This window comes from Pongo abelii, chromosome 8, assembly GCF_028885655.2.
Source record: "Pongo abelii isolate AG06213 chromosome 8, NHGRI_mPonAbe1-v2.0_pri, whole genome shotgun sequence".
Classification (NCBI taxonomy): Eukaryota; Metazoa; Chordata; class Mammalia; order Primates; family Hominidae; genus Pongo; species Pongo abelii.
This window is the reverse complement of record NC_071993.2, coordinates 131,575,967-131,603,430: the sequence shown is the minus strand read 5'-3', so window position 1 is coordinate 131,603,430 and position 27,464 is coordinate 131,575,967. Positions and strand designations below refer to the sequence as shown.

The window sequence follows — 27,464 nt, the reverse complement described above, 5'->3', positions numbered from 1 at the left end:
AGCAGCAGGTCGGGTGTGTGTGGAGGGGGCCAAAGCGGGGGAGGGTGGGAGCTGACCAGTCCTGTGAGCCCCAACACTGGCTACTATTGTTTTGTGAGGCCTGGCCCCTGCTCAGAGCTCCAGCAACACTTGGCTAATTGAGGGGCTGGCTTGAGAATGTTCAGGGGCACAGGTCTTGGAGCCAGGCAGAGATGGGTTCAAATTCTGACTCTGACACTGGTAGGCTGTGTGGCCTTGGGCAAGTTACTTCACCTCTCTGAGCTTCCATTTGCAAATCTAAATCGTAGGGGTAAGAAGGCGGGCAGCTTCTCTGGGCTTCTGCAGGGTGTAGCCGAGCTGAGGCCGAGTGTGTGTAAGCATGAGCATCGGCCCCGCCGTGAGGCATACCTGCGTTATCCCCCTTCCAGCTCCTGGGGAACGCACTTCAGGGAGTGTCTTGGGAGAAGAACACGTGTGAGCACCAGGCCCAGAGCACGCGCCTTGCAACACCTGTTGAGCGGCTCTAGGGAGATGAGAGGGCCCTGCTGACGCTCCCTCAATCCCTGTCCCACCACTCCAGAGCCTTCCAGGACCCTCGAGGGACCTGCACGTTCCCAGGAGGCAAATTCCTGGGGTTGGGAGGCTGCCTACAGGGGTCCTACCTTCTGGGCCAACCCCCAGGCCTTGTGGCCTCACTCTGCGGCCACCTCCTGGCCTCCACCTGGGACCCCCTTCCTCAGCTCAGAGCCCCCCAGCCCTCAGCCCACTCGTTTTCCCACAGGCGGCACCAAGCCCAGCAGGGGGGTTCAGGTTTGAACATCTTTCCCCTCTTGCCCTGGACACGAAGCAGCCTCGGTCAGGAGCCAAGGATGCTAATGAAGGTCAGTACCAGAAACGGCGACTGTTCCTAATCCTGTCTCCCCTGCTCCAGCAGCCAACAGAAGGCAGGAAACCCAGCAGAGGAGGGAGCTGACGCTGCCCCAACCAGACAAAGCCATGGGGGCCACGACGGGGTGTCTGCCCCTGGAAACCCCACGTTCACCTGCTGAGCCATGTGGACCCCACCAGCCTCCTTTCACACACCTGCCTCCGCCTCGGGTCTCCTCCCCACTCTCTCAGGAGGCCCAGCATCCGGGACTGCCATGTGCTGGCAATGTCCAGAAACCTCCCAGGACCGTAAACTGGGAAGAACATGGGCCTCCCTCCCAGAACAGCTCGTGATGGTCGGAGCGGGGAGCAACAGGGTCCCCCGTGGTGGGGGCGTAAACCCGTCTGGCCTCATCTGGTCAAGTTGAACATACGCTCCTCCACGACCCAGCACTGCCATCTATCAGCAGATCTGCCCCAGAAGGACTCACGCCCATGTGTCCAGGAGACAAAAACCAGAACATTCCTGGCAGCCTGTGCAGAAGGGCCAAACTGGGACCCACCCAGATGTTCCCTCCGAGGGATGGGCAGAGAGGGGTGTTCAAGCCACAGAGGACACGATGAACAAGCCACAGCTCAACGGAACAGTGTGCGATTCCATTTGGATAAAGGTCAGAGAAGGAAGAGCCAGCGCCATGCTGGAGGGCAGCCAGCCATGTGGGAGAACAAAGCAGGCCCAGTCACTGCGGCCACTGTGCCCACGGCAAGGCAGGGCCGCCTCTGCAGGACTGGGCGTGTCAATCAGGGACTAGGTCTTCTGGGGAGCTGATAGCCTCCTAGTGCTTGACCTTAGAGCGTTCGCTTTGTTATTCATTATGCTATGTATTCAAATTTTATTCACATCACAATTGTTTAATGGCATATTTTATGTTATTTATATTTTACCATAATTTTAAAAAATTTCTTTTTGAGACAAGGTCTTGCTCTGTCACCCAGGCTGAAGTGCAGTGGTATGATCACAGCTCACTGCAGCCTTGTGGACCTCCTGGGTTTAAGAGATCCTCCTGCCTCAGCCTCCCGAGTAGCTGGGACCACAGGTGGGTGTCACCACACCTGGCTAATTTTGATTTTTAATGGAAATGAGGTCTTGCTATGTTGCCCAGGCTGGTCTCAAACTTCTGGGCCAATTTAATTTTTCTAAACTTTTCAAATGAAAGTATGACATAAGGCCAGACACGGTGGCTCATGCCTGTAATCCCAGCACTTTGGGAGGCCGAGGAGGGCGGATCATTTGAGGTCAGGAGTTTGAGACCAGCTTGGCCAACATGGTGGAACCCCATCTCTACTAAAAATACATAAATTAGTTGGGCGTGGTAGTGCGTGGCTATAATCCCAGCTACTTGGGAGGCTGAGGCAGGAGAATCGCTTGAACCTGGGAGGCGGAGGTTGTAGTGAGCCAAGATCATGCCACTGCACTCCAGCCTGGGTAACAGAGTGAGACTCTGTCTCAAAAAAAAAAAAAAAAAAAAAAAAAGAAAGAAAAAAAAAGAAAGAAAGTATGACATAAAGTAGATTAGTGATTGTCTGGGGCTGGGTGGAATGTGGGGGGTGCTTTGCTAATAATAGCTAAATGATTTGAGGCTTCTTTTTGGGGTGATGAAATGTTATAAAATTGTGGGGACGGCTGCACAGCTCTGTGAATGTATGAAAACCACTGAGTTATTCAGCGTGGGAATGATTTCTCAATAAAGCTGTTACCAATAAAGACAAAAAAAAAAGTGTACAGGCTTAAATTGGGGTGTCCCCCACTCTGTGTGACCTCAGGTGAGCCAAATGACCCCTCTGAGCTCAGAAGTGCCCACCTACACCAGAAGCCACAGCCTCTATCCCGGGCAGGACCAGACGGCTGCTGAGAGGATGTCTGGGATTCACGGACTCATTGCACAGTGGATTTTTCCACAGGCCTGTTCCCGGTGCCCTTCCCTGCACTGCCAGGATGAGTACCTGAGGAACTTGGGGTGAGCTCCCAAGCCCAGCACTGGCCCTTTCTCTCCACCAGGGCTGGCTCAGATTGCCCTGGCTGGTCTGTTTACACAGGAGGGCAGGAGGAGGGTCCTGACTCCTGGAAGGCTGACCGGGGCCACCACAGCCTGGACCCCCGCCTTGCTAGCCACTCACTTTGACATGTGACTGCTGAAAAATTAACACCAGGTTCCCTTCCTTCCCTCACACTCCACGTAGCACAGAAGAAAAATCTGTCATGTTCCAAAGCGAATCCACAGCCTTCTCGTAACAGGAAACACTCTGAAATCCGTCGCTGCGAAGTCCGGGAAGACCCAGGACAAGCTGCTGTTTTGACGGCAGCAACTTCCAAGGTCAAAGGCCAGGCGTGGGGGCACTCTCCCTCCCGACCCAGCCAGCTCCACAGCCACGCACCCTGCAGCCCCTCGTCTTCCAGCTTTGCGCAAGACGGCTGGAATCCTAGATCGGCTGGCCGCCCCGCTGGGGGAAACCCCTTCAACACCCAGGCCCCAGCTAGAAGGGACCTTGCGGGACGTTGGGAATCACGGTCCAGGAAACTTTCCCTCTCAGAAGGGCAAACTGTTTGTCAAGAACGTTCTGGGCTCATAAAACATCTGCCAGCCTTGGGTAAACAATAAGACAAGACCTGAGGCGAGCTCCGCATTGCGGCTTTATTTACACAGCAGCTCCAGGACCAGTGCAGGGGCTTCCCAGGCAGTGGCGCCTTTGACTGGGTGGCGGCTGCGGGGTGTGGCGTGGAATAGGGAACAGAGTGATGGGGACGGTGAGGGGCCACACAGCCTGGTTTCTGGCATGTCCACAGGAAGACAGGTTGGTGGGGATATAAGAGGCAGGAAGGGTCTGTGGCTCAGACGTGCCAGCGGCTCTTCCTTCTCCACTGAGGACACAGAGGGCACCTTGGAACTGGGCAAAACGTCCCTTCCCTCTATTCATCTGTCAGAATGGGAGGGCACAGGCTCCCAGCCCAGCCCCATCCTCCAAGGAAGATGAGGGCTGCCTTGACAGGCAGGCAAGCAGGGAGGGGCAACAGTGCTGGGGGGCGTGGGCAGCGGTGCACTTACCCACTGGGCCCCGCATCCAAACGTGGAGCCCTGCCTGGGCCCTGGAGTGAAGCCGGGCCCTGTGACTGCTGCAAAATGCGGCCCCAAGGGCAGGACATTCCACCAGGGAAAAGTGCAGGCAAAAGCACCCACCCAGGGGACTGGGGGCGGCCAGGTTCCAGTCCAGCCTCTGTAAAACCTTGCCAGGTGGCCTTGGCCAAGGTCCTAGCTGTCCCATCTGAAAAAGCCTCTCACGGCAGGGCAGCAGCACCCTCTGGGGCTGCAGGACTCATGGCACCATGAGGATTTGCCACCCACGGCACGGGACCCCCTCCACGGAGGAGACACTCTTGTCCAGGGCCCGGGCGGCAGGAATGCTGTGGCTGGATGGGACCTCGAGGGGTCCGGGGGAGCAGCCATGTCCAATGTGTCAGGAGTCCTGGGAACAGGGCAGGCGGGGGACACCCAGAAGGCCTTTACCTGCCAGCCGGGTGAGGGCCACCCCCTGGCTGGGCGGGACTTCCACAGGGAGCAGGTATGAAAAGAAAGCTTTGTGCTTCCCCATCCAGGGCTCTTGGGCAGCCCTGCCGGGCCAAGCTCCAGACCCCCCTGCCCGGGGATGACGCTTTCCTGGGGAGCAGGCCCTGCAAAACTTTCCCTCCGGAGCTAAGCCACCCGCAATCTCTCCCAACCCCAATGCTTCACTCTCTTTGGGCCATTTTATAGTGAAAGCAACAGAAATGGATACATCCAAGGTGACAAGGAGATCTCACTGCCAGTGAGCGGCCAAATCCCACTCCTCAGCCACCTCTCGGCCTCAGACTCCTGACAGCTGCCTCAGAAACACAATCGTGTGTGTGTATGTGTGTGTGTACGTGTAAGTGGGTGCACGTGTGCGTGCTCCGTACTAGAAGACCTTGGCTGAGGGCACGTCCCGCAGCAGGACCAGTGGGAGGCCTCAGTCAGCCCTCCGGCTTCTCTCCCTTTCTGGCGCCAGTGACTGGCAGGACTGACCGCTGCCCCCACCCGCCAGCTGCCCAGCCTGGACGGCCTCCCCATCCTGCCCTGGCCTCAAACCAAGTGTGAGCGCAGTTACTCACTGCAGGGCTCTCTGCCACCTGGGCCCAGGACAAGGCCACCCCTCCTCCCCCTTCACTCTCCCATTTCAGCCAAGGCCAGGCCAAGGCCACCAACAGAGGACAGAGCCTGGAAGCCCTTCTGATGCCCAGCTGACCCATCCAGTGGTCATTGGCCCTGTTGAGGCCTCTCTGGGCCACTCACAGGAGATGAGAGGCTCAGCACAGGGTTGCGACAACATGCCTCGGCTGCAGAGGAGACATAGCTGCTGCCCCTGGGAGGCTCACCGCTGTGCAGAATGGGGCTGTGCTGAGGTGCCAGAGGGCTGGGGGTGGCCCTGGAAGGCGAGGTGCTGCTCCATAGAGCCTGGCTGGGGACATTTCCTGGAAGGAAGGGATGCCAGCCCAGTGGCAGGTGCCCAGCTGACTCCAGAGGCTGTTTGCTGGCCCCGGGCTGGCCACACATCCATAGGGAGCACCACGCAGGCACTTCCAGTCCCAAAACGGCCCTCCAGAGAGTGAGGCCCCATCAGGGTCCGCAGCCCGGCTCATCCAAGACCCCACACCCCTCCAGCATTTCAGTGTATCTGTGCACCGAGAGTACCATCTGGAGGGAGAAGGGGATAGTGCAGGAGGAGGGCAGCTGCCACCTGGGGCCACCAACACTCCTGCAGAGGCCAGCGAACCTTTTCTAGTAGACACGTTAACAAAGATTTAAATAAACAGGTGAAATGTTAACATGAAATATCAGCATTTCAACATGTAGCCGATATAAAAAAAAAATACTCATGAGCTCTTTCACAATCCTTTCTCCCCACCCAGTCTCTGAAATCCAGTGTGTATTTTACATTTCCTGCACGTCTCACTGTGGACGAGCTACAAGTCACCCCCTGTGGCTCGCAGCTACTGTGTCTGACAGCGCAGCTCCAGAGTCACCAATGGCTGGGAGGCCTCCCATCCCTTTAACTGGGGTGCACCTACACACGCAGAGCCTCACCTCCTTTGATGCCCATGTGGCCTCCCCCAGCGACTGGGTCCCCACCTTAGCCAAGCTAACACTCTTCTGCCTTCGTCCTGCATGTTAACAAAGGCAGATTTGCATCCTTACAAACACATCAAAAGATGTGACATTTTAAATCTCGTTAGGAACAAACGGGCTAAGTCCCATCCTCTTCAACGGAGGCAGGTGACTCCATGTCTGGAGCTTGGTGGATATGGATGGATACGGATGGATATGGATGGTAGTGGCCGCACGTGCTCCCCACCCTGGCCATTTGCTGAGGGCTTGCTGTGTGCCCGGTACTACGCTGATTCCTTTCCTACAGCATCTGAACACATGGATACACAGGATAACACACACACTGGGGCCTGTTGGAGGGTGGAGAGGGGAGGAGGGAGAGGATCAGTAAAAATAACTAACGAGTACTAGGTTTAATATCTGGGTGATGAAATAATCTGTACAATAAACCCCCATGATACATTTTTACCTATGTAATGAACCTGCACATATACCCCTGAACTTAAAAGTTAAAAAAAAAAGAAAGAGGCCGGGCGCGGTGGCTCACGCCTGTAATCCCAGCACTTTGGGAGGCCGAGGTGGGCAGATCACGGGGTCAGGAGATCGAGACCATCCTGGCTAACACAGTGAAACCACGTCTTTACTAAAAATACAAAAAATTAGCCGGGCGTGGTGGTGGGCACCTGTAGTCCCAGCTACTTGGGAGGCTGAGGCAGGAGAATGGCATGAACCCGGGAGGTGAGATTGCGCCACTGCACTCCAGCCTGGGCGACAGAGCAAGACTCTATCTCAAAGAAAAAAAGAAAGAAAACTAAGAAAAGAAAAGAAAAGAAAAAGAAAGAAAGAAAGAAAGAAAAAGAAAGAAAGAAAGAAAGAAAGAAAGAAAGAAAGAAAGAAAGAAAGAAAGAAAGACAATGTGGTATATATACACCATGGAATACTACTCAGCCACAAAAAGGAACAAAATAATGGCATTAACAGCAACCTAGATGGAGTTGGAGACCTCAAGGAATGGAGGTAACCCAGGACTGGAAAACCAAACACTGTATGTTCTCACTTATAAGTGGGAGCTAAGTTATGAGGATGCAAAGGCATAAGAATAATACAATGGACTTTGGGGGCTTGCCGGGAAGGGTGGGAGGTAGGTGAGAAATAAAAGACTACACACTGGGTACAGTGTACACTGCTCGGGTGATGGATGCACCAAAATCTCAGAAATCACCACTAAAGAACTTATGCATGTAACCAAACACCACCTGTTCCCCAAAAACTACTGAAATTTTAAAAATTACCAAGAAAATCATTATGAAGACACTTGTAGAAAGAGGCCATAAAACAGTGTTCAAGGAAAAAGGAGGCTGCAAAACAATATCATCCCATTTTTATAAAAAGAAAAAACCAAAATATTACCAGTCTGTTTATCTACGCAGAGAAGGCAGTGTGGAAGTATTTGGCAAACTGTTGATAGAGTTTCTCTCTCCGGGACCGGGCACGGTGGCTCACGCGTATAATCCCAGCACTTGTGGAGGAAGAGGCAGGTGGTTCACCTGAGGTCAGGAGTTCAAGACCAGCCTGGCCAACATGGTGAAACCCCATCTCCACTAAAAATACAAAAACTAGCCAGGCGTGGTGGTGCACACCTGCAGTCTCAGCTACTCAAGAGGCTGAGGCAGGAGAATCACTTGAGCCTGGGAGGCGGAGGTTGCAGTGAGCCGAGATCGCACCTCTGTACTCCAGCCTGGGCAACAGAGGGAGACTCTGTCTCCAAAAAAAAAAAAAAAAAAAAAAAAAACAGTTTCTCTCTCTCCAGGAGACAGTGTCATGGGGGATGCCCACCTCATACTCCTCTTCAAATAGCACGCAGGTAACTGGAATCTGAAAAGCACCAACCCTTGCTGGCGTAGGGTGGGCACAGCCTCCCTCTTGCCCACCTGCATTCGTGGGCTGTGGGGGGCCTTCTTCAGAGGCCCATTCTCAGTTTATAGGGGCACCTGGCCTGGGCTGGCCAGAAAGACCCCAACTGGGGTGGCATTCAGGACAGACATGTTTCTCCTCCAAGGAACTGGAAGAAGCCCAGTACACAACATGGTATGGTTCTCCCTCTCCACCTCCTGCCAAGCCACACCGCTGTTCCCAAGCAGGGAGGCGTCACTTGTGCTCACGGGTCACAGATGTGCCCTGAGACGCATGGGGTGCCGGGCTGGGCTCCTGATGGCTGACGCCAGGCAGCACCCGGCATCAACTATAGGGCTCCGAGGTCCGCTGTCAGTGGAGATCCCCTCGCCTGGGAGCAGCAGCAAGACCAGGCTCTGCGACCTTTGCAGGAAAGGCAGGATTGGGGACTGGGGGACCGCTGGCTGGTCTCTTGGAAAAAAATGTTCCTGTGGCTTGTGAGTGGGGTCTCCCTCACTCCCTTAGGCCGGGCCTAACCAAGGGCAGCCACAAAACCCAACTTCAAGAAAGAAAGAAGGCCCATATGTCATACATGTCGGGGGAAGCCTGGGAGGGTCTGGGACGTAGCTGGAAGGGACCAACTTCCTGACCCTGGACCCAGGTGCGCTGAGCCTTCCTCACTCACCTCGCACTCAGCCATGGCTCCCAACCCGCAGGAGAGGCTTCAGAGCGATGGTCGGGCCCTCTAATCTGTCTTCTCTGGTCCTGCCTAAGCAGACCTCTCAGGACAAATGTAACTGCCCCCACCCCAAATCCAGGTACCCCCAGGTAACCATGTTTCAACCAAGTTTCCCCAGCATCTGCAAAGTTGTGCTTTCTCTGAATGGCCACAATTGAAACCATCTAGCATAAAGCAAGGCAACACTCTGATGTCCAAGATCCTCTCGATGACCAGGTGAGCTGGAGCTTGGGGACCACAAGGCCCTCCACATGCCCGGGAGCTCCCAACCCCTGACAGCTGCTCCAGACCAGGCAGACTTTTGCCAACAAATAAAACACAAGCTTCTTCTCGAGATGGAGGTTCTGCTCCAGGGCATCCCTGAGCAACCCTCTGTGGTCTCCATGCTCTCTGTGTCTCACAGAGTGGAGAAGGTGAACAAAAGGAGAGGGAGGCTGTCCAAGGGGCTGAGTGCCCACAGCTGTAACTGCTGCGGTGCAGGGTCTGATCAAATTGCCGAAGGGACAGCAGCACGAATTTGGCCCAACTCCCCGGTGGGCTGCCGCCAGGATGGACAGCGCCTTTGCTTATTTCTCTTTGCACTGCACACCATTCCAAAACCCAGACCCTGTATCAAAAGCCACTCTATTTTATCACTGTCTGCTATAAAAGACCACTCAGCCCTGTTCTTAGAGGTCCATTAAATACAAGATAGTGAATGCCCACATACTGCTCTTTGATTTGGAAAGAATATCCCCTTTATTTTGAAGAACAAAACAGAATGAGGATGTGGTCATCCCCTGGAAGGAAGGTGAATAAATGACTCCAGCTGGCACTGACCTGAACTTCCCGGTCCGCACCTGCAGCGCTCTCATTCCACACCGCTGGGCACCGCCGACGTCGCCCACGATGTCATCCCCAATCATGACGGCCTGTCACGGCAGTGAAATATGCTCAGAAGTGATGTCAGGAGAGTTTTATTCCCGGGCTCCTTCATCTTTTTTCTGACATAATAAATGGCTTGATTTGATGTTTAAAACCACCATCATACAAATTAAACAAGATAATATTGTCATCGTATTGATTAAAAGTCAACCCACCTTGAATATATCTCACACTGCCCCCATAGGCCACGGCTTTGAATGGTATATATTTGTGCAATTTGAAATCAATCAGCAGACGTCAAAGTGATTTGGCGCCCCAAGGACGTGCAGGGATGCTGAACGCTGTCTGGCCTCCGCTGGAACACAGGCTAAATTTTACCTGATCCTAAAGACTCTGTAACCTGGTTATTTGCCCTTGATTCCACGAAAGTGAAGCAAATCTCTGGCAAATCTTTGTAAGTTTTGCTTTATATAGGTTTTGCTTTCAATGGTGAAGGTATTGCCTTAAAAACAAAATAATATACAAACCAAAATTCACACACACACAGAGGAAATGCTCACAGCCTGGGCATCATTTCAAAAACTAGCCTCTGGGACAAACTCTCTCACCTGAAAAAACCGGAAAACCAAATTATGAACCAACAGCTTTCAGGACACCGGACATCAAGCAACAAAGGACATTGACTTCTGAGACGCAGGAAACAAATGAGGTGGCTCCTGTGACTGCCCCCAGCGTACTGCCTTCGATGCTTCCAGACTGTGGGCACAGGAGGGGTGCTGTGAACTGAAGCGTGTCCCCCACAAATTCACTAGCCCGCAGTGTGACTGTATTTGGAGACAGGGCCTGTAAGGAGGTAATTCTTTAAGGTTGAGTGAGGTCAGAGGGGGTCCTGATCTGATGGGACTGCTGTCCTTACCAGAGGAAGAGGCACTGGAGTGCACTCTCCATGCAAGCACAGAGGAGAGGCTGTGGGAGGACACAGCAAGAAGGCGGCCATCTACAAGCAGGGAAGAGAGCCCTCACCAGAAACTGGACTTGCCGGCACCTGATCTCAGGCTTCAAGCCTCCAGAACAGTGAGAAAAAAAGTTTCTGCTGTTGAATCCACACAGTCTGTGGTGTTTTGTATGACAGTCTGGGCTGACTAATACTGAAGGAAACCCAGGTAGAGTCCAGTAGGATTCCTGAACTGGGGAGACAAAGCTAGGATTCTGGGGAGACCCAGGAGCAGAGTCCACAGGACAGGGAATCAGAGAGGAGAAGGCTGCATGGAGAAAGAGCTGTGGAGATCATGGAGGGTCCCCTCAAGTACTCAGCAGACCACTGCCAGCACACGTGAGGGAGGAAACTCTCTGAGCCTGGGAAAGAATCACACCAAATAACTAGAGAAAACGGTGCCTGTGCCTCACGCAGGACTGTGTATGTCCCCACCAGCCAGGCTGGGAAAGCTCACTCACAAGGCACAGGGCATTGAGTGCTATCTCAGAAGCCGCTGGCTTCGCTGTGAGGAATAATTTATCCAGGGCAACCCCTGCTCTGGTGCTGCCCCCAAATCTTAAAAGCAAGATCTGGAAGGATCAAACTGTTTTCAAGTAATTTAATTGCATCCCACAACAAAGTTTGAAATTCTTTATGGGCACACAAAAATATCCAGCACCCAAAAAGAAGGTAAAATTGATCACGTCTGGCACCCAATAAAAAATGATCAGACGTGCAAAGAAGGAAAGTATCATGCAGAAGGAGGAGAAAGATGAGTCCATCCAAACTGAGCCGGAACTGACAGAGAGGTAAGAATGAGCAGACGAGAGCATTCAATCAGCCCTTGTAATGGTATTCCATGTGTTCCAAAAGTAGAGAAATGGAAGATAAAAGAAAAAATCCAAACCAAGCTTCTAGAGATGAAAACTACAATGTCAGGGATCAAAATACACTGGGTGGGATTAATGCCAGAAGAGATACCGCAGAGGAGAAGATGAATGAACTTGGAGACATGGCAATAGAAACTACCCAAAATGAAACAGAGGCAGAAAAATTATTTTTAAAAATGAACAGAGCATCAGTGAGCTATGGCTCAACTTCAAGTGGCCTGATGTACACGCAATTAGAGTTTCTCAAAGTGAGATGAGCTGGGGCACAGTGGCTCACACCTATCATCCTAGCACTGTGGGAGGCTGATGTGGGAGGATCACTTGAGCCCAGGAGTCCAAGGCCAGCCTAGGCAACACGGCAAGACCCTGTCTCTATAAAAATTTAAAAAATTAGCCACATGTGGTGGTGCACGCCTGTAGTCCCAGCTACTTGGGAGACTGAGGTGGGAGGATCACTTGAGCCAGGGATTTTGAGACTGCAGTGAGCTGTGTTCGTGCCACTGCACTCCAGCCTGAGTAACAGAGCAAGACCCTGTCTCAAAATTAGAAAAAAAAAAAAAAAGAAAAAAAAAAAGTGAGATGAGAGAAGACTTAAATATATTTGAAGAAATAGTGACTGAAACTTTTCCAAACTTGATAAAAATAATAAATCCACAGATCCAAGATCCCAATGAACACCAAATACAAGAAACACGAAGAAAACTGTATTAAGGCACATCATCATCAAATTGCTCAAAACCAATGACAAGGAGAAAATCCTATAAAACAGTCAGACAAAAAAGAGACATGTTATATACAGAGAAACGAAGATAAGACGTTAGATTTCTTGTTGGAAATAATGCAAGTGAGAAGACCATGGAGCGCCATCTTTTAAGCAGTAAAAGAAAAAAATGCCCATCTAGAATTCTGTACCCAGCAAAAATATCTTTCCAAAACAAAGATGAAATAAAGATATTTCAGACATCCGAAGCAGAAATAATTCATCACCAAGAAATCTACCCTACAAGAAATGTAGAAGTCGTCCTTCGGGTGAAGGGAAAATGACAATAGCTGGAAATATACATCAATACCTGAAAAATAGCTTGTGGGCATGTGCTGACCTTCTGCCTGCTCACCTCCCTCCTCTGCTGGCTAATTCCTCCCAGGCCTTCAGGACCTAGTTCCGGTGACCACCACCTTTCCTCTGCCCCCAGGCTGGGTTGCGTGGCCTCCCAAAGCACTCTGGGATCACACCCTCGTGCCACCCGTGTCACAGTGCAGCATAAAGGACTCTGCTCATCTCACCCTTCCTTCCAGAAGTAGGAGCTCCTTCAGGACAAGGAATCTGGGTTGACAACTGGCACTTGGTTGATGCTCAGCAAATGTGTCTTAAGCAGATGAGTGCTCTGCATTATGGCACGGCTGGCTGTGTCTGGACACGCTTATGAGGCGCAAACAAGACTTCCCATTGGTCACCCACATAGAGCGGAGGGAGTCGTACAGTCCCCGCCAGTGTGGCCAAAACGTCATTTGTGGGTCTCCTTTTGCCATATTAACATGTGTTATTGTTTAAATGGACTCATGCTTTTTTTTTTTTTAATATAAATAAATGTAATTTAAAGAAAAAACAGCTGGGAGTGGTAGCGCACACCTGTAATCCCAGCACTTTGGGAGGCCGAGGCGGGTGGATCACTTGAGGTCAGGAGTTCGAGACCAGCCTGGCCAACATACTGAAATCAGTCTCTACTAAAAATACAAAAATTAGCCGGGCATGCACCTGTAATCCCAGATACTTGGGAGGCTGAGGCACATGAATTGCTTGAACCTGGGAGGTGGAGGTTGCAGTGAGCTGAGATTGTGCCACTGAACTCCAGGATGGGCAACAGAGTGAGACTCAGTCTCAAAAAAAAAAGTAATAACAATTTTAAAGAAAAAAAACCAACCAGCTCTTCTCACTCTCCTACTCCAAAATCTGATTAAAAGCTTCAAAATAGGCTGGGCGCAGTGGCTCATGCCTGTAATTCCAGCATTGTGGGAGGCTGAGGCAGGCAGATCACTTGAGCCCAGGAGTTCCAGACCAGCCTGGGCAACATGGTGAAACCCGTCTCTATTAAAATACAAAAAATTAGCCAGACATGGTGGCGGACACCTATAATCCCAGCTACTTGGGAGGCTGAGGCAGGAGAATGAGCCAAGATTGCACCATTGCACTCCAGCCTGGGCAAGAAGAGCAAAACTCTGTCTCAAACAAACTACAGGTCTCCTCACTGGAATTCAGATGCTAAGCGGGGCTAACCGATAAATACACAAACCAAAATCAAGACAAAATGAAACGATGACTGTGAAGCATGCCCAAGCTGGGGTAGTCTTACTGAGTGTGTGGCCCACCGATTTGGACTCTGCCTGCAAGGATGGGTCCAGGCAAACTATGCTCTCCACCTGGGGGAAGGGGACCACAGAAAGGGGGGGCGGGTCCGATGTGGCCAGCAGACGCACCGACTCACTCCTGTCTCACACTGAGCTACAGCAGCAGGGTGGAGATCCCAGCTCTGCTGTTTGCTGGCTGTGTGACCTTGGGCCAGCCTCCACTTCCATCTGTAAAATGGGTATAACGGGTGTGGCGTTTAAAGGAAATCATCTTAGTGAAGCACCCAGCACAGGGCCAGGACATAATAAGTTATCTAAACATTTTGTTGTTGTTGTTGTTTTTTTGAGACGGAGTCTCACTCTGTTGCCCAGGCTGGAGTGCAGTGGGACGATCTTGGCTCACTGCAAGCTCCGCCTCCCAGGTTCACGCCATTCTCCTGCCTCAGCCTCCCGAGTAGCTGGGAGTACAGGCGCCTGCCACCATGCTCTGCTAATTTTTTTGTATTTTTGGTAGAGATGCAGTTTCACCGTGTTAACCAAAATGGTCTCGATCTCCTGACCAAGTGATCCGCCCGCCTCAGCCTCCCAAAGTGCTGGAATTACAGGTGTGAGCCACCGCGCCCGGCCTAAACATGTTACAAAGGAAACAGAAACATGAGGAAATGTTTCGTTGAGGAAATTCCCTATCTCACCACATCAGAGAGGCCCCCGACCTGCAGCAGGCACCCTTGCCCTGGTTACTTGATACCTTTGCCCTAGGCCTTCGCGGGTCGGTGCCAGGCCAGGCAGTGGGCACACAGTGTGAATCAGACAGATGCAGTCCCAGCACTTATGGAGCTCACGACAAGTGCTAAAGACAGACATTAATCAGGTAATTCCACAGTCTTATCATCAGGGCCTGGGATAACACACAGGAGGCTGTGAGGCCTGACCTCCTGACCTACTGGGCTTGTGGGTGGTCAGTAAAGGCTTCCCAGAGGAGGTGAGGTTCTGAGCTTTGCTCTGACAAGCAAAAGGGGCCAACCAGGTTGTAGGACATGGAGAACAGGTGGGACACACCCAGCAGGGGCTACCACACATGTGTTCACTACCCATCTCCCCACCATTCACCAGGGCAGGCCATGCTGTGAATTCCAGAAAGCACACACATATAAGCCTGAAGCAACTGTCCTGGGAACCGTCTCCCAAACAGGTCTTCAGATAACCAAGGAATCATCAGGAGTCGTGAGAAAGTACAAAGACAGAGCCAATGAGGCCCTCTGAGGCCAGGGAGGTAGTTTCAGCTGAACACGGCGCTTTTCTGCCACTTGGCATGGACTCGTCACGTATCATAGTCAAGCAGAGGCCAGAGGGGCCTCCCTCAGAGAAGCCACAGGGGATGGTGGCGCTGAGAGAGAGCTCGGAGGAGGTGGCTGAGGGCTGCAATGTTGAGAATTCTGCCAATTACTGGTAGCCGCAAGCCACCGCGAGACATGAGGTACTGAAATAAAACCACGTCTTCCTGGTGTGGTGCTCTCTACTTCATACTTTCCACGGATTTTCTCTGATCTTTCCCCCACCCACGCCTGTGCTTCCCAGAGTGTGTCATGCACATGGGTGACATACTATTTGACTCCAGGCAGAGCAAGGACATACATTTTAATGCAATCATGTGGTCTTTATTTTTAGATTAATCTATTATGGTAAGTGAGAGATTCTGGTTTTCCATTTATAGTAGTCATCAAAAGTTCCTTTTAAAATACATTTATTTAAGTAATAAAATGAATCAATTTTAAGAAATGTGAAGTAAATAGAGCTAGTGGCAAGTACCCAGATATGGTAAAAATACCCAGATATGATAAAAATTCAAAGTGTTTTTTCCAGAATGACTGATGTTAGGGAAAATCCTGCCAAATCCAAATGAGGTTTCTGTGTCTATCAAACCAGCACCTGGCCAGGCAAGACACAGCCAGTAGCACCGTGTGCTCCCAGGAATGGGACCAGCACCAGTGTCTGCTGCATGCACAAAGGGCACTCTAAGGGTTGGGAAAAGCCAGGGCTGGCCAGGCAAGCCCCCATGGCTGCTGGCATCTGGTAGCAGGGCTGGCCAGACCCCCCGTATTCGGGTCCCCTCTGCCCTTCTCAAGGAATTGTCTTCAAACCGTGAGGTCAGCGGTGAACATTCACAGCACTCCAATGCAGGACCATGTCCACTGCTGCCAGAGACTCCAGGGCCATCCTGCTAGAAGGTTCCTTGGAAATGGAATGGGTCTTCCAAATATTACATGTCATCCTACACCTCCATGCTTCTGGGGAAAATAAAACTGTGTGTATGCTCCTCCAACATACAAAACCAGACAGCACACAGGTTTCCCTCCCAGAATAGAGACTTGGTTCTTCCTGGGCTGGGTGGGACATTTGTGGATGTGGCCCACGGAGACGGGACCAGAGGAATGTGGTCTCTTGGAGGAAGAGTCCTCATGCAGGAACAGCGTGGAGGTTCTGCGGGATAAAGCGAGGCTGCATCCAGGCAGAGCCCCGGGAAGCTGTCGGCGAGGGAGGCGGAGGCTGGGGGCCGGGACGCCAGGGCCGGCTGGGTGCACAGCTGCCTGGAGCAGTGATGCCTGTCCAGGCCAGCTTGTGGGCTCCGCATACCAAAGTACGCTCAGGACCCCGGGGGATTCCCAGATTTACTATCGGTGAAGGGCAATAATCACGCAAGGAGGAGCAATTATTGCCAAATCATTTAGGATTTAAAAAATCACTGGCAAGAAGATAGAGGTCAGGAGGTGCGCTGTCAGGGGAAATAAAAATACTCCACCTGCCAGGGCTGGGCTTCGCTTCCTTTCAGACACGACATGGTGGGGGATGAGGCGGAGAAAAAAATGAAAGGTCGGACACCGCAGAACCCAGAATCTAGAGAGCCGGAGGGAGGCGCCACAGTCCCAGAGGCAGGTGTCCTGGGTCAGGTGCTATAGCAGTCAATCCTCCCTCTTACTCATCTGCCTGCCTGCCCTGGTCTCCTCTTCAACGTCCTAGGTGCTGGAGGGAAACGTCATCTAACAGGCGGCGATGCTTTGGAGTGCAAAATTCCAGCGCCAAAGAGCTTCTGTGGTTCACAAATATTTTCCTTATCCAGGAGTTCTGCCAGGAGGATTAGGGCGGGAAGCAGCAGGGCTGGGTGGTGAAGGTGGAGCAAGCTCAGTGTCTGTAACTGCAGCTCTGGGGGGCACATATCCCCCAGGGAGATGCCTTGAGATGACGGCTCACTCTAGGATAAGCCCTGGATCCAGGACCCAAAGGAACCCAGGCTCCCACAGAGACCTGGAGGCAGTGCGATGCTGAGTGATTGCCACTGTGGTCGGACACCTTCATAAGGAACAAGACTAACAGCAAAACGCAAAGACCACTTAAAAAAAAAAAAAAAAAAGCCAGAAATCATGGTGTTGGTAAGGATGTGGGGAAACAAGCATCTGTATATGCAGCAGGTGAGGAAGGTGAACGGACACAGCTTTCTGAAACAGAAATAAGCAACATGCATCACAGCCTCCCAGTCACATAATTGGATTTGGAGCAAATAATTAGAAATGTACAAGAGGATGTACATACAAGATGTGTTCATCAGGGTTATGCACAAGAGCGAAATTGGAAGCAGCCTCATCTCCATCAATAGGGAATGGTCAAGAATATGACGGGAGTCTGAACAGCGGAATAGTATGCAGCCATGAAAACTGCTTCGTTAAAGTGCTTCAATAAGCACAAAGAAAGCTGTCTCCTAAAAAAGAAAATGGTCATGTCATTTGCAGCCACAGGGATGGAACTGGAGGCCATTATCCTAAGCAAATTAACGCAAGAACAGAAAACCAAATACTGCGTGTTCTCTCTTATAAGTGGGGGCTAAATACTGAATACACATGGACACAGGGCAACAACAGACACCAGGGCCTACCTGAGGGTGGAGGGTGGGAGGAGGGTGAGGATTGAAAAACTACCCCCAACAGGTACTAGGCTTATGACCTGGATGACAAAATAATCTGCACACCAAACCCCCAAGACACACAATGTACCTGTATCACAAACCTGCACACGTATCCCTGAACCTAAAATATAAGTTAAAGAAATTGTTCCCAATAGGATATTAAGGGGGAAAACTCAGATTTTAAACAGCAGAAAAAAGATTATCCCAATTTTGTGTTAAAAATGTATATATAGACACAAAAAATTGGCAAGATCAAGCATGATTTGTGTTATTCTAGGCTGATGAAATGAGTGGTTTCTTTTCTTCTTCTACTTTTCTGAATTTTTCTTAGCTCCTTTAATGAGCATGAGTTGCTTCATAATCAGATATTTTAAATACTTGTGTTTTGAGAAGAAAATAAAATCTACTAAAAAAAAAAAAAAAAGGCTCCAAGGGAGAAAAACTCTGAAGGAAAACTAAGCCATGAGGTTTCAGAGCACCTTATGACTAGGACACATCACAAAGACAAAGCCAGGGCTGGCTGCAACTCCCATCAGTTTCAGACCCACAGCTGCAGGGCTAGGTGCCAGGTGCCAGGCATTGGTGGACAGAGTTTCCAATTCAAACCAGGGCTGCAGGAGGGCTGACCCCCTCCTGGGCCCATTCTTTCAGTGCTGGAAGTGGGCACGGCCCAGCAGGCCAGCCTGCTCCCAGTCAGGAGTTGAGCAGGATCATCCCCACACTGACAATCCAAAGAAAATGCCCATGGCCGGGAAGCGGGGCTTAGCCAACAGAGTTCGTGGGAGGCCTCAGTGGAAACACCCATGGGGGAGGGGGGCTGCAGCAGAAAGAACTGGCCCGGAGTGGCCCCCATGTGGACGGACATGCACTCCCCACTCACCAGCCTCCCCCTAGGGGTACAGACTGTCCCCAGACCCCTATAGTTAGGACTGATGCCCTGAGAATCAGGGAACGAAATGGTAGGGAACCTTTGAGTTTATATGGCCAGGCCTCTGGATAAGCCTGCAAACCTCACCCCCATTTTTCACAGGCAGTTCTGAGGGCACGAGCCACGAAGATCACCGCAGCCTCTGCCTACCCCCCACCTGAAATTCTGTCTCCCCCCCAACCTGATATCCTGCTTACCCCCCCACCTGAAATTCTGTCTCCCCCCCAACCTGATATCCTGCCTATCCCCCCACCTGAAATTCTGTCTGCCCCCCCAACCTGAAATCCTGCCTACCCCCCCACCTGAAATTCTGTCTGCCCCCCCAACCTGATATCCTGCCTATCCCCCCCACCTGAAATTCTGTCTGCCCCCCCACCTGAAATCCTCCCTACCCCCCCCACCTGAAATCCTCCCTACCCCCCCCACCTGAAATCCTTCCTACCCTCCCCACCTGATATCCTGCCTACCCCCCCACCTGAAATTCTGTCTGCCCCCCCACCTGAAATCCTCCCTACCCCCCCCACCTGAAATCCTTCCTACCTTCCCCACCTGATATCCTGCCTACCCTCCCCACCTGAAATCCTGTCTGCCCCCCACCTGAAATCCTATCTACCCCCCACCTGAAATCCTGCCTACCCTCCCCACCTGAAATCCTCCCTACCCCCCACCTGAAATCCTCCCTACCCCCCACCTGAAATCCTGTCTACCCCCCCACCTGAAATCCTTCCTACCCCCCCGAAATCCTTCCTACCCCCCACCTGAAATCCTCCCTAACCCCCCACCTGAAATCCTCCCTACCCCCCACCTGAAATCCTGTCTACCCCTCCACCTGCTATCCTCCCTATCTCCCCACCTAAAATCCTCTCTACCCCCCACCTGAAATCCTCCCTACCCCAACCTGAAATCCTCCCTACCCCCCCAACCTGAAATCCTCCCTAACCCCCCACCTGAAATCCTCTTTACCCACCCCACCTGAAATCTTCCCTACCCCCCCACCTGAAACCCTGCCTATCCCCCCACCTGAAATCCTCCTTACCCTCCCCACCTCCCTAAGAAATTCTGCTGCACCGCTGGCCCTCCCTGAGAGTTGGGCTATGGCAAAGAGCACTGGATGGGGCTGGAAGACGATGGTTTGGCGCCTGGCTTCACTCCTCATTGGCAAAGTAATCTTGGGTTCAGTACTAGAGTTCTCTGTAACCGTTCTCTTAATACTGCGGTTCTCCCCAGGGCACATCTGGCAATGTCTGGAGACAATTTTGGTTTCACAGGTTGGGAAGGGGTGGTCCCATGTAGTGGGTGGACAGTGGGATGCTGTTTAGCACCCTACAATGCATAGGACATCCCCTCACCACAAAATGACCCAGTCCAAAAACGTCAAGTGTCGAGGTTGAGAAATCCGGGGGAGGTTTGTTTTTTTTGAGACAAGGTCTTACTTTCTTGTCCAGCCTGGAGTACAGTGGTGTCATCTCGGCTCACTGCAACCCCCGCCTCCCAGATTCAAGCAATTTTCATGCGTCAGCTTCCTGAGCAGCTGGGACCACAGGCATGTGCCAGACACCACACCCAGTTAACTTTTGTATTTTTTGTAGAGACACGGTTTCACCATGTTACCCAGGCTGGTCTCGAACTCCTGGGCTCGTGATCCACCCACCTCAGCCTCCCAAAATGCTGGGATTACAGGTGTGAGCCACTGCGCCCAGCCTGAGAAATCCTGTCTTAACCTCATGGTGGGAATGCAAAGTGTCTATGACAAGGTGTTTCATCTCTAAGCCTCAGGCTCCTCACCTGTGAAAAGGGCCCCTCCAGACCAGGCTCCTTGGCTGCCACATATAACTAAGTGCTCTGGTTTGAACAGTCTCGATCTCTACTAAACCTGCATGATTTGCATCCCACAGAACTTCTTATGATGACGGAAAACTGCCAAAACCTTCACATCACTTGGGTGCTCATATGAAGCTATAAAACCATCCACTGATTCAGAAGCTTAAACCATGAGAATTAGATATTTCTAGAAGTAACCTTTAAGGTATGTTATTCTTTGCCTTATTACTAATCCTAGAAAGGGCCAGGTTGCCTCTAAGAGGTTTGAATTTCCCATCTAGTAGCATAATACCAGCAATCTGTGATTTCTAGGCCACTGAGGAAAGGTTAAAATGAAAATTGGATTTGGGGAGTTATATCTATTCTGAGTGCAGACTGAAAACTCAGCAGCAAGAAGCAGGTCAGGGTCTCGGGAAGCAGCAGTGATCAAGGGAAATGACTGGTGATAACTTTATTGATTAAAGCAACTAGAAAAATTTAAGGTTTGCCACAGCCTGGCACTTCAGCAGCAAGAGAGGTCCTCCCAGGCATTTTTCATTAAAAATAAAAAAGCCAGGAACAGAGAATTATTACCCTGTGCATAAGACATAGTCCATTCGAAATGGCCTTATCTTGAAATACAGCTTTAAAATGTCTACACACCCTGAGAATCAAATAACGTTAGTGAGCATTTTAGGAAAATGGCAGGGTGGGGATGTTTGGAACATGCAGCTGCTGCTCCACTGTCAAGGAGACAGTCAGAAATGTCATATGAGGGTGGGAGAGGACGATGATGTGGGAGGTAAATAAGACACAGCTTTGCCACATATGCTCGGAGCCACCAGAGGAAACAAGTCTTTCGCTCTCCAGGGCCACAGATGCTCAGGGTGGATGGCAGCAGCAGTGACCAAAACCTCAAGCAGCCACGGGGACCCACCAGGAATCCACAGACCCGCTCCCTCCCAGACGCACTGCCCCAGCATCTGAAAACGACAAACCCAGATTCACCAGACCCCGTCTTCTTTCGGCGGTGAGGGGGGCTGTATCTCATTCCAAATGTGAAGGAAGCTTACTGTGAAAATAACTGAAAATGCCACAAGAAAAAGGCCGGGAGATCACCCGAGGTCAGACCATCCAAATATCACCAGCAATGCCATCTGGACAGCCAGTCTCGTCTCCTCCCCTCTCTTCCCTTCCCCTTCCCCTTCCCTCCTTCCTTCCTTCTTTCCTTCCTTCCTTCTTGCTTTCCTATTTTTTTGAGACAGGGTCTCGCTCTGTTGCCCAGGCTGGAGTGCAGTGGTACAATCTCAGCTCGCTGCAACCTCAACCTCCTAGGCTCAAGCAATCTGCCCACTTCGGCCCCCCAAGTAGCTGGAACCACTGGCACATGCCACCACATCTGCCTATTTATTTTTTTGTAGAGACGGGGTTTTGCCGTGTTGCCCAGGCTGGTCTCAAACTTCCGGGCTCTAGTGATCTGCCCACCTCAGCCTCCCAAAGTGCTGGGATTCCAGGCGTGAGCCACAGCGCCCGGCCAGGTCTTATTTTCCAGGCAGTGGCAGGGTTTTGTTTTTGTTTGGATTTTGGGTCGGGGGGAAGGGGGCTGTTTGAGATGGTTGTGATCATACCACTTATAATATTTTATTTCATTTTTTGAGACGGAGTCTCACTCTGTCACCCAGGCTGGAGTGCAGTGGTACCATCTCAGCTCACTGTAACCTCTGCCTCCTGGGTTCAAGCGATTCTCCCACCTCAGCCTCCTGAGTAGCTGGGATTACAGGCACCTGCTGCCATGCCCGGCTAATTTTTGTATTTGTAGTAGAGATGGGGTTTTGCCATGTTGGCCAGGCTGGTCTCAAACTCCTGACCTCAGGTGATCCACCCTCCTTAGCCTCCTAAAGTGCTGGGATTACAGGCGTGAGCCACCATGCCCGGCCTACTTATAAACTTTTAAATACTGATTTTTAAACTCAGATTAAATCATTAGCCTTTCTCTCTATGTATAAAACAAATTATTTTGATAATTTATTATCTCTTAAATTCATCCTATGAGAATACAAATATATACATAGTTGCTTATTTTTTAAATAAAAAAGTAAGCTATAATACTTATAAAATATTTATAGCTATAATATTTATAAACATGGTTAACTACAAGAGACAGGTAAAAACAAAATAAAAGGAAAAGAACAGAAGTTGGACTTCCTTGAATATGTCTTGCTTTGTGGATTTGATTTTAGAACCATATAAATATTTTACATAACTACAAAACAAATGTAAATGTTAAGCCAATTCCCTAAACATCAAAATGAAAATGAATTCAAAGAGCGTCCACTTGGGGGAATACCACCCACAAAAAAGAATTATTCCCAGCAGCTTTAAATACAGTATTTTGGTCATAAACCTCTAGAGCAGCGGTGTCCGATCTTCTGGCTTCCCTGGGCCATACTGGAAGAAGAAATGTCTTGGGCCACACATAAAATACACCAATGAAGCCCGGACGTGGTGGCTTACGCTTGTAATCCCAGCACTTGGGGAGGCCGAGGCGGGCAGACCACCTGAGGTTGAGAGTTCGAGACCAGCCTGACCAACATGGAGAAACCCCGTCTCTACTAAAAACACAAAACTAGCTGGGCGTGGTGGCACATGCCTGTAATCCCAGCTACTCAGGAGGCTGAGGCAGGAGAATTGCTTGAACCCAGGGAGGTAGGGGCTGTGGTGAGCCCAGGCACCATCGCACTCCAGCCTGGGCAACAAGAGCAAAACTCCGTCTCAAAAAATAAAAAAATAAAATTATCAAGATGCCAAAATTAGAACTAATGATGGGAAAGAGAATATTTACACAGTGTCAAAGTACTTTCCCACAAGATACTTATTAAGGCTGGGTGCGGTGGCTCACACTTGTAATCCCAGCACTTTGGGAGGCCAAGGCAGGCAGATCACCTGAGGTCAGGAGTTCAAGACAAGCCTGGCCAACATGGAGAAACCCTGTCTCTACTAAAAATACAAAAATTAGCCAGGCTTGGTGGCGGGCACCTGTAATCCCAGCTACTCAGGAAGCTGAGGCAGGAGAATCACTTGAACCTGGGAGGTGGAGGAGGTTGCAGTGAGCCAAGATCATGCTATTGCACTCCAGCCTGGGTGACAGAATGAGACTCCTGCTCAAAAAAAAAAAAAAAAGGCTGGGCATGGTGGCTCACGTCTGTAATCCCAGCACTTTGGGAGCTGAAGCAGGCAGATCACGAGGTCAGGAGATCGAGACCATCCTGGCTAACATGGTGAAGCCCCATCTCTACTAAAAATACAAAAACAAAAATTACTCAGGCATGGTGGCGGGCGCCTGTAGTCCCAGCTACTTGGGAGGCTGAGGCAGGAGAATGGCGTGAACCTGGGAGGTGGAGCTTGCAGTGAGCTGAGACAGTGCCACTGCACTCCAGCCTGGGTGACATAACGAGACTCTGTCTCAAAAAAAAAAAAAAAAAAAAAGATACTTATGAAAAGGGACAAATAGCAACGACAGTGGAGAACTCTGGAAGACACCTCCTCAACAGGTGATCAGAGTTCACAGATAAAGGACACTAGGGTCATGACTGCTACATGCAACGTGTCCCCAGAAAGCCATGAGTGGTCTGACTGGTGGTATCTGAATAAGGTCTCTAGGTTAGCTAACCACCTTGTGCCCGTGTTGATTTCCTGGTTTTATCATCGTTCGATGATGATGGGGAAGCTGGTGAAGGACACATGTGAACCTTTTGTACTATGTTTGCAACTTTTTGTGAGTGTCAAGTTACTTCAAAATGAAAAGTTGAAAACAATTTTAAAGTGGTTATTAGTTGATAATTATTAAAGCACAGTGATGGGTACCTAGGAGTTCCCCGAGCTGCTCTCTCTACTGACATAGATATTTCAAATGTTCCATGATGGAGGGCTAAAAAGAGAGGCTCAGGAAACATAAAAACCACACACAAGTCACGGAGCTTCTTCAGATTGGATTCCAACAGATCAACAGTAAAAGAGCATTTCTAAGACAGTCAAGGAAATTTAAATATGGGTTGGTATTAAATAATACTAACAAAAAGCACTGTTAATTTTTTAGGTGGTTTTAAAATTTTTATTGTGGTAAAATACACATTACATAAAATTTATGACTGTGACCAGAGTATTCAATTCACTGGCATGGAGCACATTCAGAACGTTGTGCAACCATCATCACTGTCCAGTTCCAGAATATATATATATATATATATATATATATATATATATATGTATGTTTTTTTAGACAGAGTCTGGCTCTGTCGCCCAGGCTGGAGCACAGTGGCATGATCTCGGCTCACTGCAATCTCCACCTCCTGGGTTCAAGCAATTCTCCCACCTCAGCCTCCCAAGTGGGTGGGATTATAGGCGCCACCACCACATCTGGCTAATGTTTGTATTTTTAGTAGAGACGGGGTTTCACCATGTTGGCCAGGCTGATCTTGAACTCCTGACCTCAAGTGATTCGCCCTCCTCAGCCTCCCAAAGTGCTGGGGTTACAGGTGTGAGCCACCGCGCCCGGCCCAGTTCCAGAATATTTGTATCACCCCAAAAGGAAACCTCGTACCCTGAAGCAGCACTCTCCATTCCCCTCCGCTCCTGACCCCTGCCAACCACTAATCTCCTTTTCATCTCTATGGATTTGCCCATTCTAGACATTTGCTATACATGGAAGGATACAATATGTGTCTTTTTGTGTTTGGCTTTCTTCACTTAGCATAATGCTACCAAGGTTCATCTATACTGGAGCATGTGTCAGAACTTCATTCCTCTTTATGGCTGAATAATATTCCACTGTATGGACATACCACATTTGGTTATCCTTTCATCAGTTGATGGGCAGGTATCTTGGTTTTTTTTTTTTACCTTTTGGCTATTGTGTATGGAGCTGCTATGAATATCTGTGTACAAGTTTTTGTTTGAACACCTGTTTTAGTTCTTCTGGGTATAGACCCGGAAATGGGTTGCTGAGTCATATGGCAAATTCTGTGTTTAACTTTGAGGAACCACCAAGTGGCTTTCCGTGGCAACATTGTCATTTCACCTTCCTACCAGCAATAGAGAAGGGTTCCAGTTTCTCTACATCCTTGCCAACACTTGTTATTTTCTTTCTTTTTTTTTAACTATACAGTCATCTTAGTGTGAAGTGGTATCTCACTGGGGTTTTTATCTGCATTTCCTGATGAATGATGATATTGAGTATCTTTTTGTGTGCCTGTTGGCCATGTTAGGAGTTTTAATGTATTGTAGTTACATCTAAAAATCACGATTTTTTTTAATGTCATGCTACAATATGAAAGGATACAATTGAGATTTGCTTTAAAATATGACAGCAAAAAAATAAGTAAATTTATTATTATCATTACTATTATTATTACTTGGAAATAGAGTCTCACTCTGTTGCCCAGGCTGGAATGCAGTGGCGCAATTTTGGCTCACTGCAACCTCCACCTCCTGGGCTCAAGCAATTTTCCTACCTCAGCTTCCTGAGTAGCTGGGATTACAGGTGCATACCACCACAGCCGGCTAATTTTTATATTTTAGTAGAGACGGGGTTTCACCATGTTGGCCAGGCTGGTCTTGAACTCCTGACCTCAGGTGATCCACCCGCCTTGGCCTCCCAAAGTGCTGGGATTACAGGCGTGGGCCACCACACCCAGTCAGTAAATTTTTTAAAAGAAAAAAAAAGAGGATAGAAGAAAGGAATGTGGCAAAATCTTAAACACTGAAGCTGGGTGATGGATATAATGGGGGGTCTGTATCATTCTCTCTACTTTTCTGTATGTTTGAAATCTCTCATAATAAAAAAAGAAATTCTGCCCTATGAAGCAAGATAGTAAAAAGCCAGGTTATTTATTGCTGCAGTTCTCACTCATTCAAAACACAAACCCTTCCTTCTCAACAGACTAACGTGACATTTCCCAGGTGTTTTCTGGGGACTCCAGAGAGCCTGCATCTTCTGACATCGCTACGGATCTCAGGGCAGGTGCAGGTGCAGTGTCTAGACTTCGGCAGCTTTGGGCCATCTTTCTCAAAGCACCATGAGGCACCAGTATTCTGGACCGAAATGCACACAGGGGAAACATACACCAGGCTTGACACCTGGGGGACCCCCAACCCATGCTTCTGCTGCCCACTTCCGAGGAGGCAGCAGGACAGCCTGGGGCAGCTGTGGACTCTGTTTCTTTTTTCTTTTGAGAAGGAGTCTCGCTCTATCACCCAGGTGGAGTGCAGTGGCGTTATCTCGGCTCGCTGCAACTTCTGCCTCCCAGGTTCGAGCAATTCTCATCCCTCAGCTTCCCAAGTAGCTGGGATTACCAGGCATGCACCACCTCGCCCAGCTAATTTTTTTTGTTTTTCTGTATTTTTAGTAGAGATGGGGTTTCATCACGTTGGCCAGGCTGGTCTCAAATTCCTGACCTCAAGTGATCCACCTGCCTCAGCCTCCCAAAGTGTTGGGACTACAGGCGTGAGCCACCATGCCGGCTGCCCACTATTTCTTACAATCTTTCAGAAAACCTGCTGGAGGGGGCTGTGTGTGGTGGCTCATGCCTGTAATCCCAGCACTTTGGGAGGCCGAGGCAGGAGGATGGCTTGAGCTAGGAGTTCAAGACCAACCTGGGCAACATGGCAAAACGCCATCTCTATGGAAAATACAAAAGTTAGCCGGGGCTGCGCATGGTGGCTCACACCTGTAATCCCAGCACGTTGAGAGGCCAAGGCAGCCAGATCACCTGAGGTCAGGAATTTGAGACCAGCCTGGCCAACATGGTGAAACTCTGTCTCTAGTAAAGATAAAAAATTAGCTGGTGTGGTGGTACGCACCTGTAGTCCCAGCTCATCAGGCGGCTGAGGCAGGAGAATTGCTTGAACCCAGCAGGTGGAGGTTGCAGTGAGCCAAGATAGTGCCACTGCACTCCAGCCTGGGTGACAGAGTGAGACTCCGTCTCAAAAAAAAAAAAAAAAGTTTGCCGGGCATGGTGGCATATACCTGTAGTCCCAGCTACTCAGTGC

The 27,464-nt window shown here is 50.1% G+C and overlaps 1 protein-coding gene across 12 annotated transcripts in view; it reads right to left on the bottom strand.

Moving 5' to 3' along the window:
- LHPP (phospholysine phosphohistidine inorganic pyrophosphate phosphatase) overlaps nucleotides 1–27,464 on the bottom strand; it is a 154,096-nt gene that overhangs the window by 89,369 nt on the left and 37,263 nt on the right. For 3 of the 12 annotated variants that reach the window (XR_010141643.1, XM_002821242.4, XM_009245890.4), the window contains exon 6: nucleotides 9,475–9,566. The exons of 5 other annotated variants lie outside the window; for them this stretch is intronic. Coding sequence is in view for 5 of the 7 variants with exons in the window: in XM_002821242.4 (XP_002821288.1) it covers nucleotides 9,475–9,566 (92 nt within the window). In the remaining 2 variants the exon portion in view is untranslated. Of the gene's footprint in view, nucleotides 1–2,432; nucleotides 6,374–9,474; nucleotides 9,567–15,367; nucleotides 17,486–25,662; nucleotides 26,508–27,464 lie in introns of those variants that run through there. 4 more of the 12 variants (XM_024253385.3, XR_008510692.2, XM_054523012.2 and 1 more) reach the window with 4 other exon arrangements.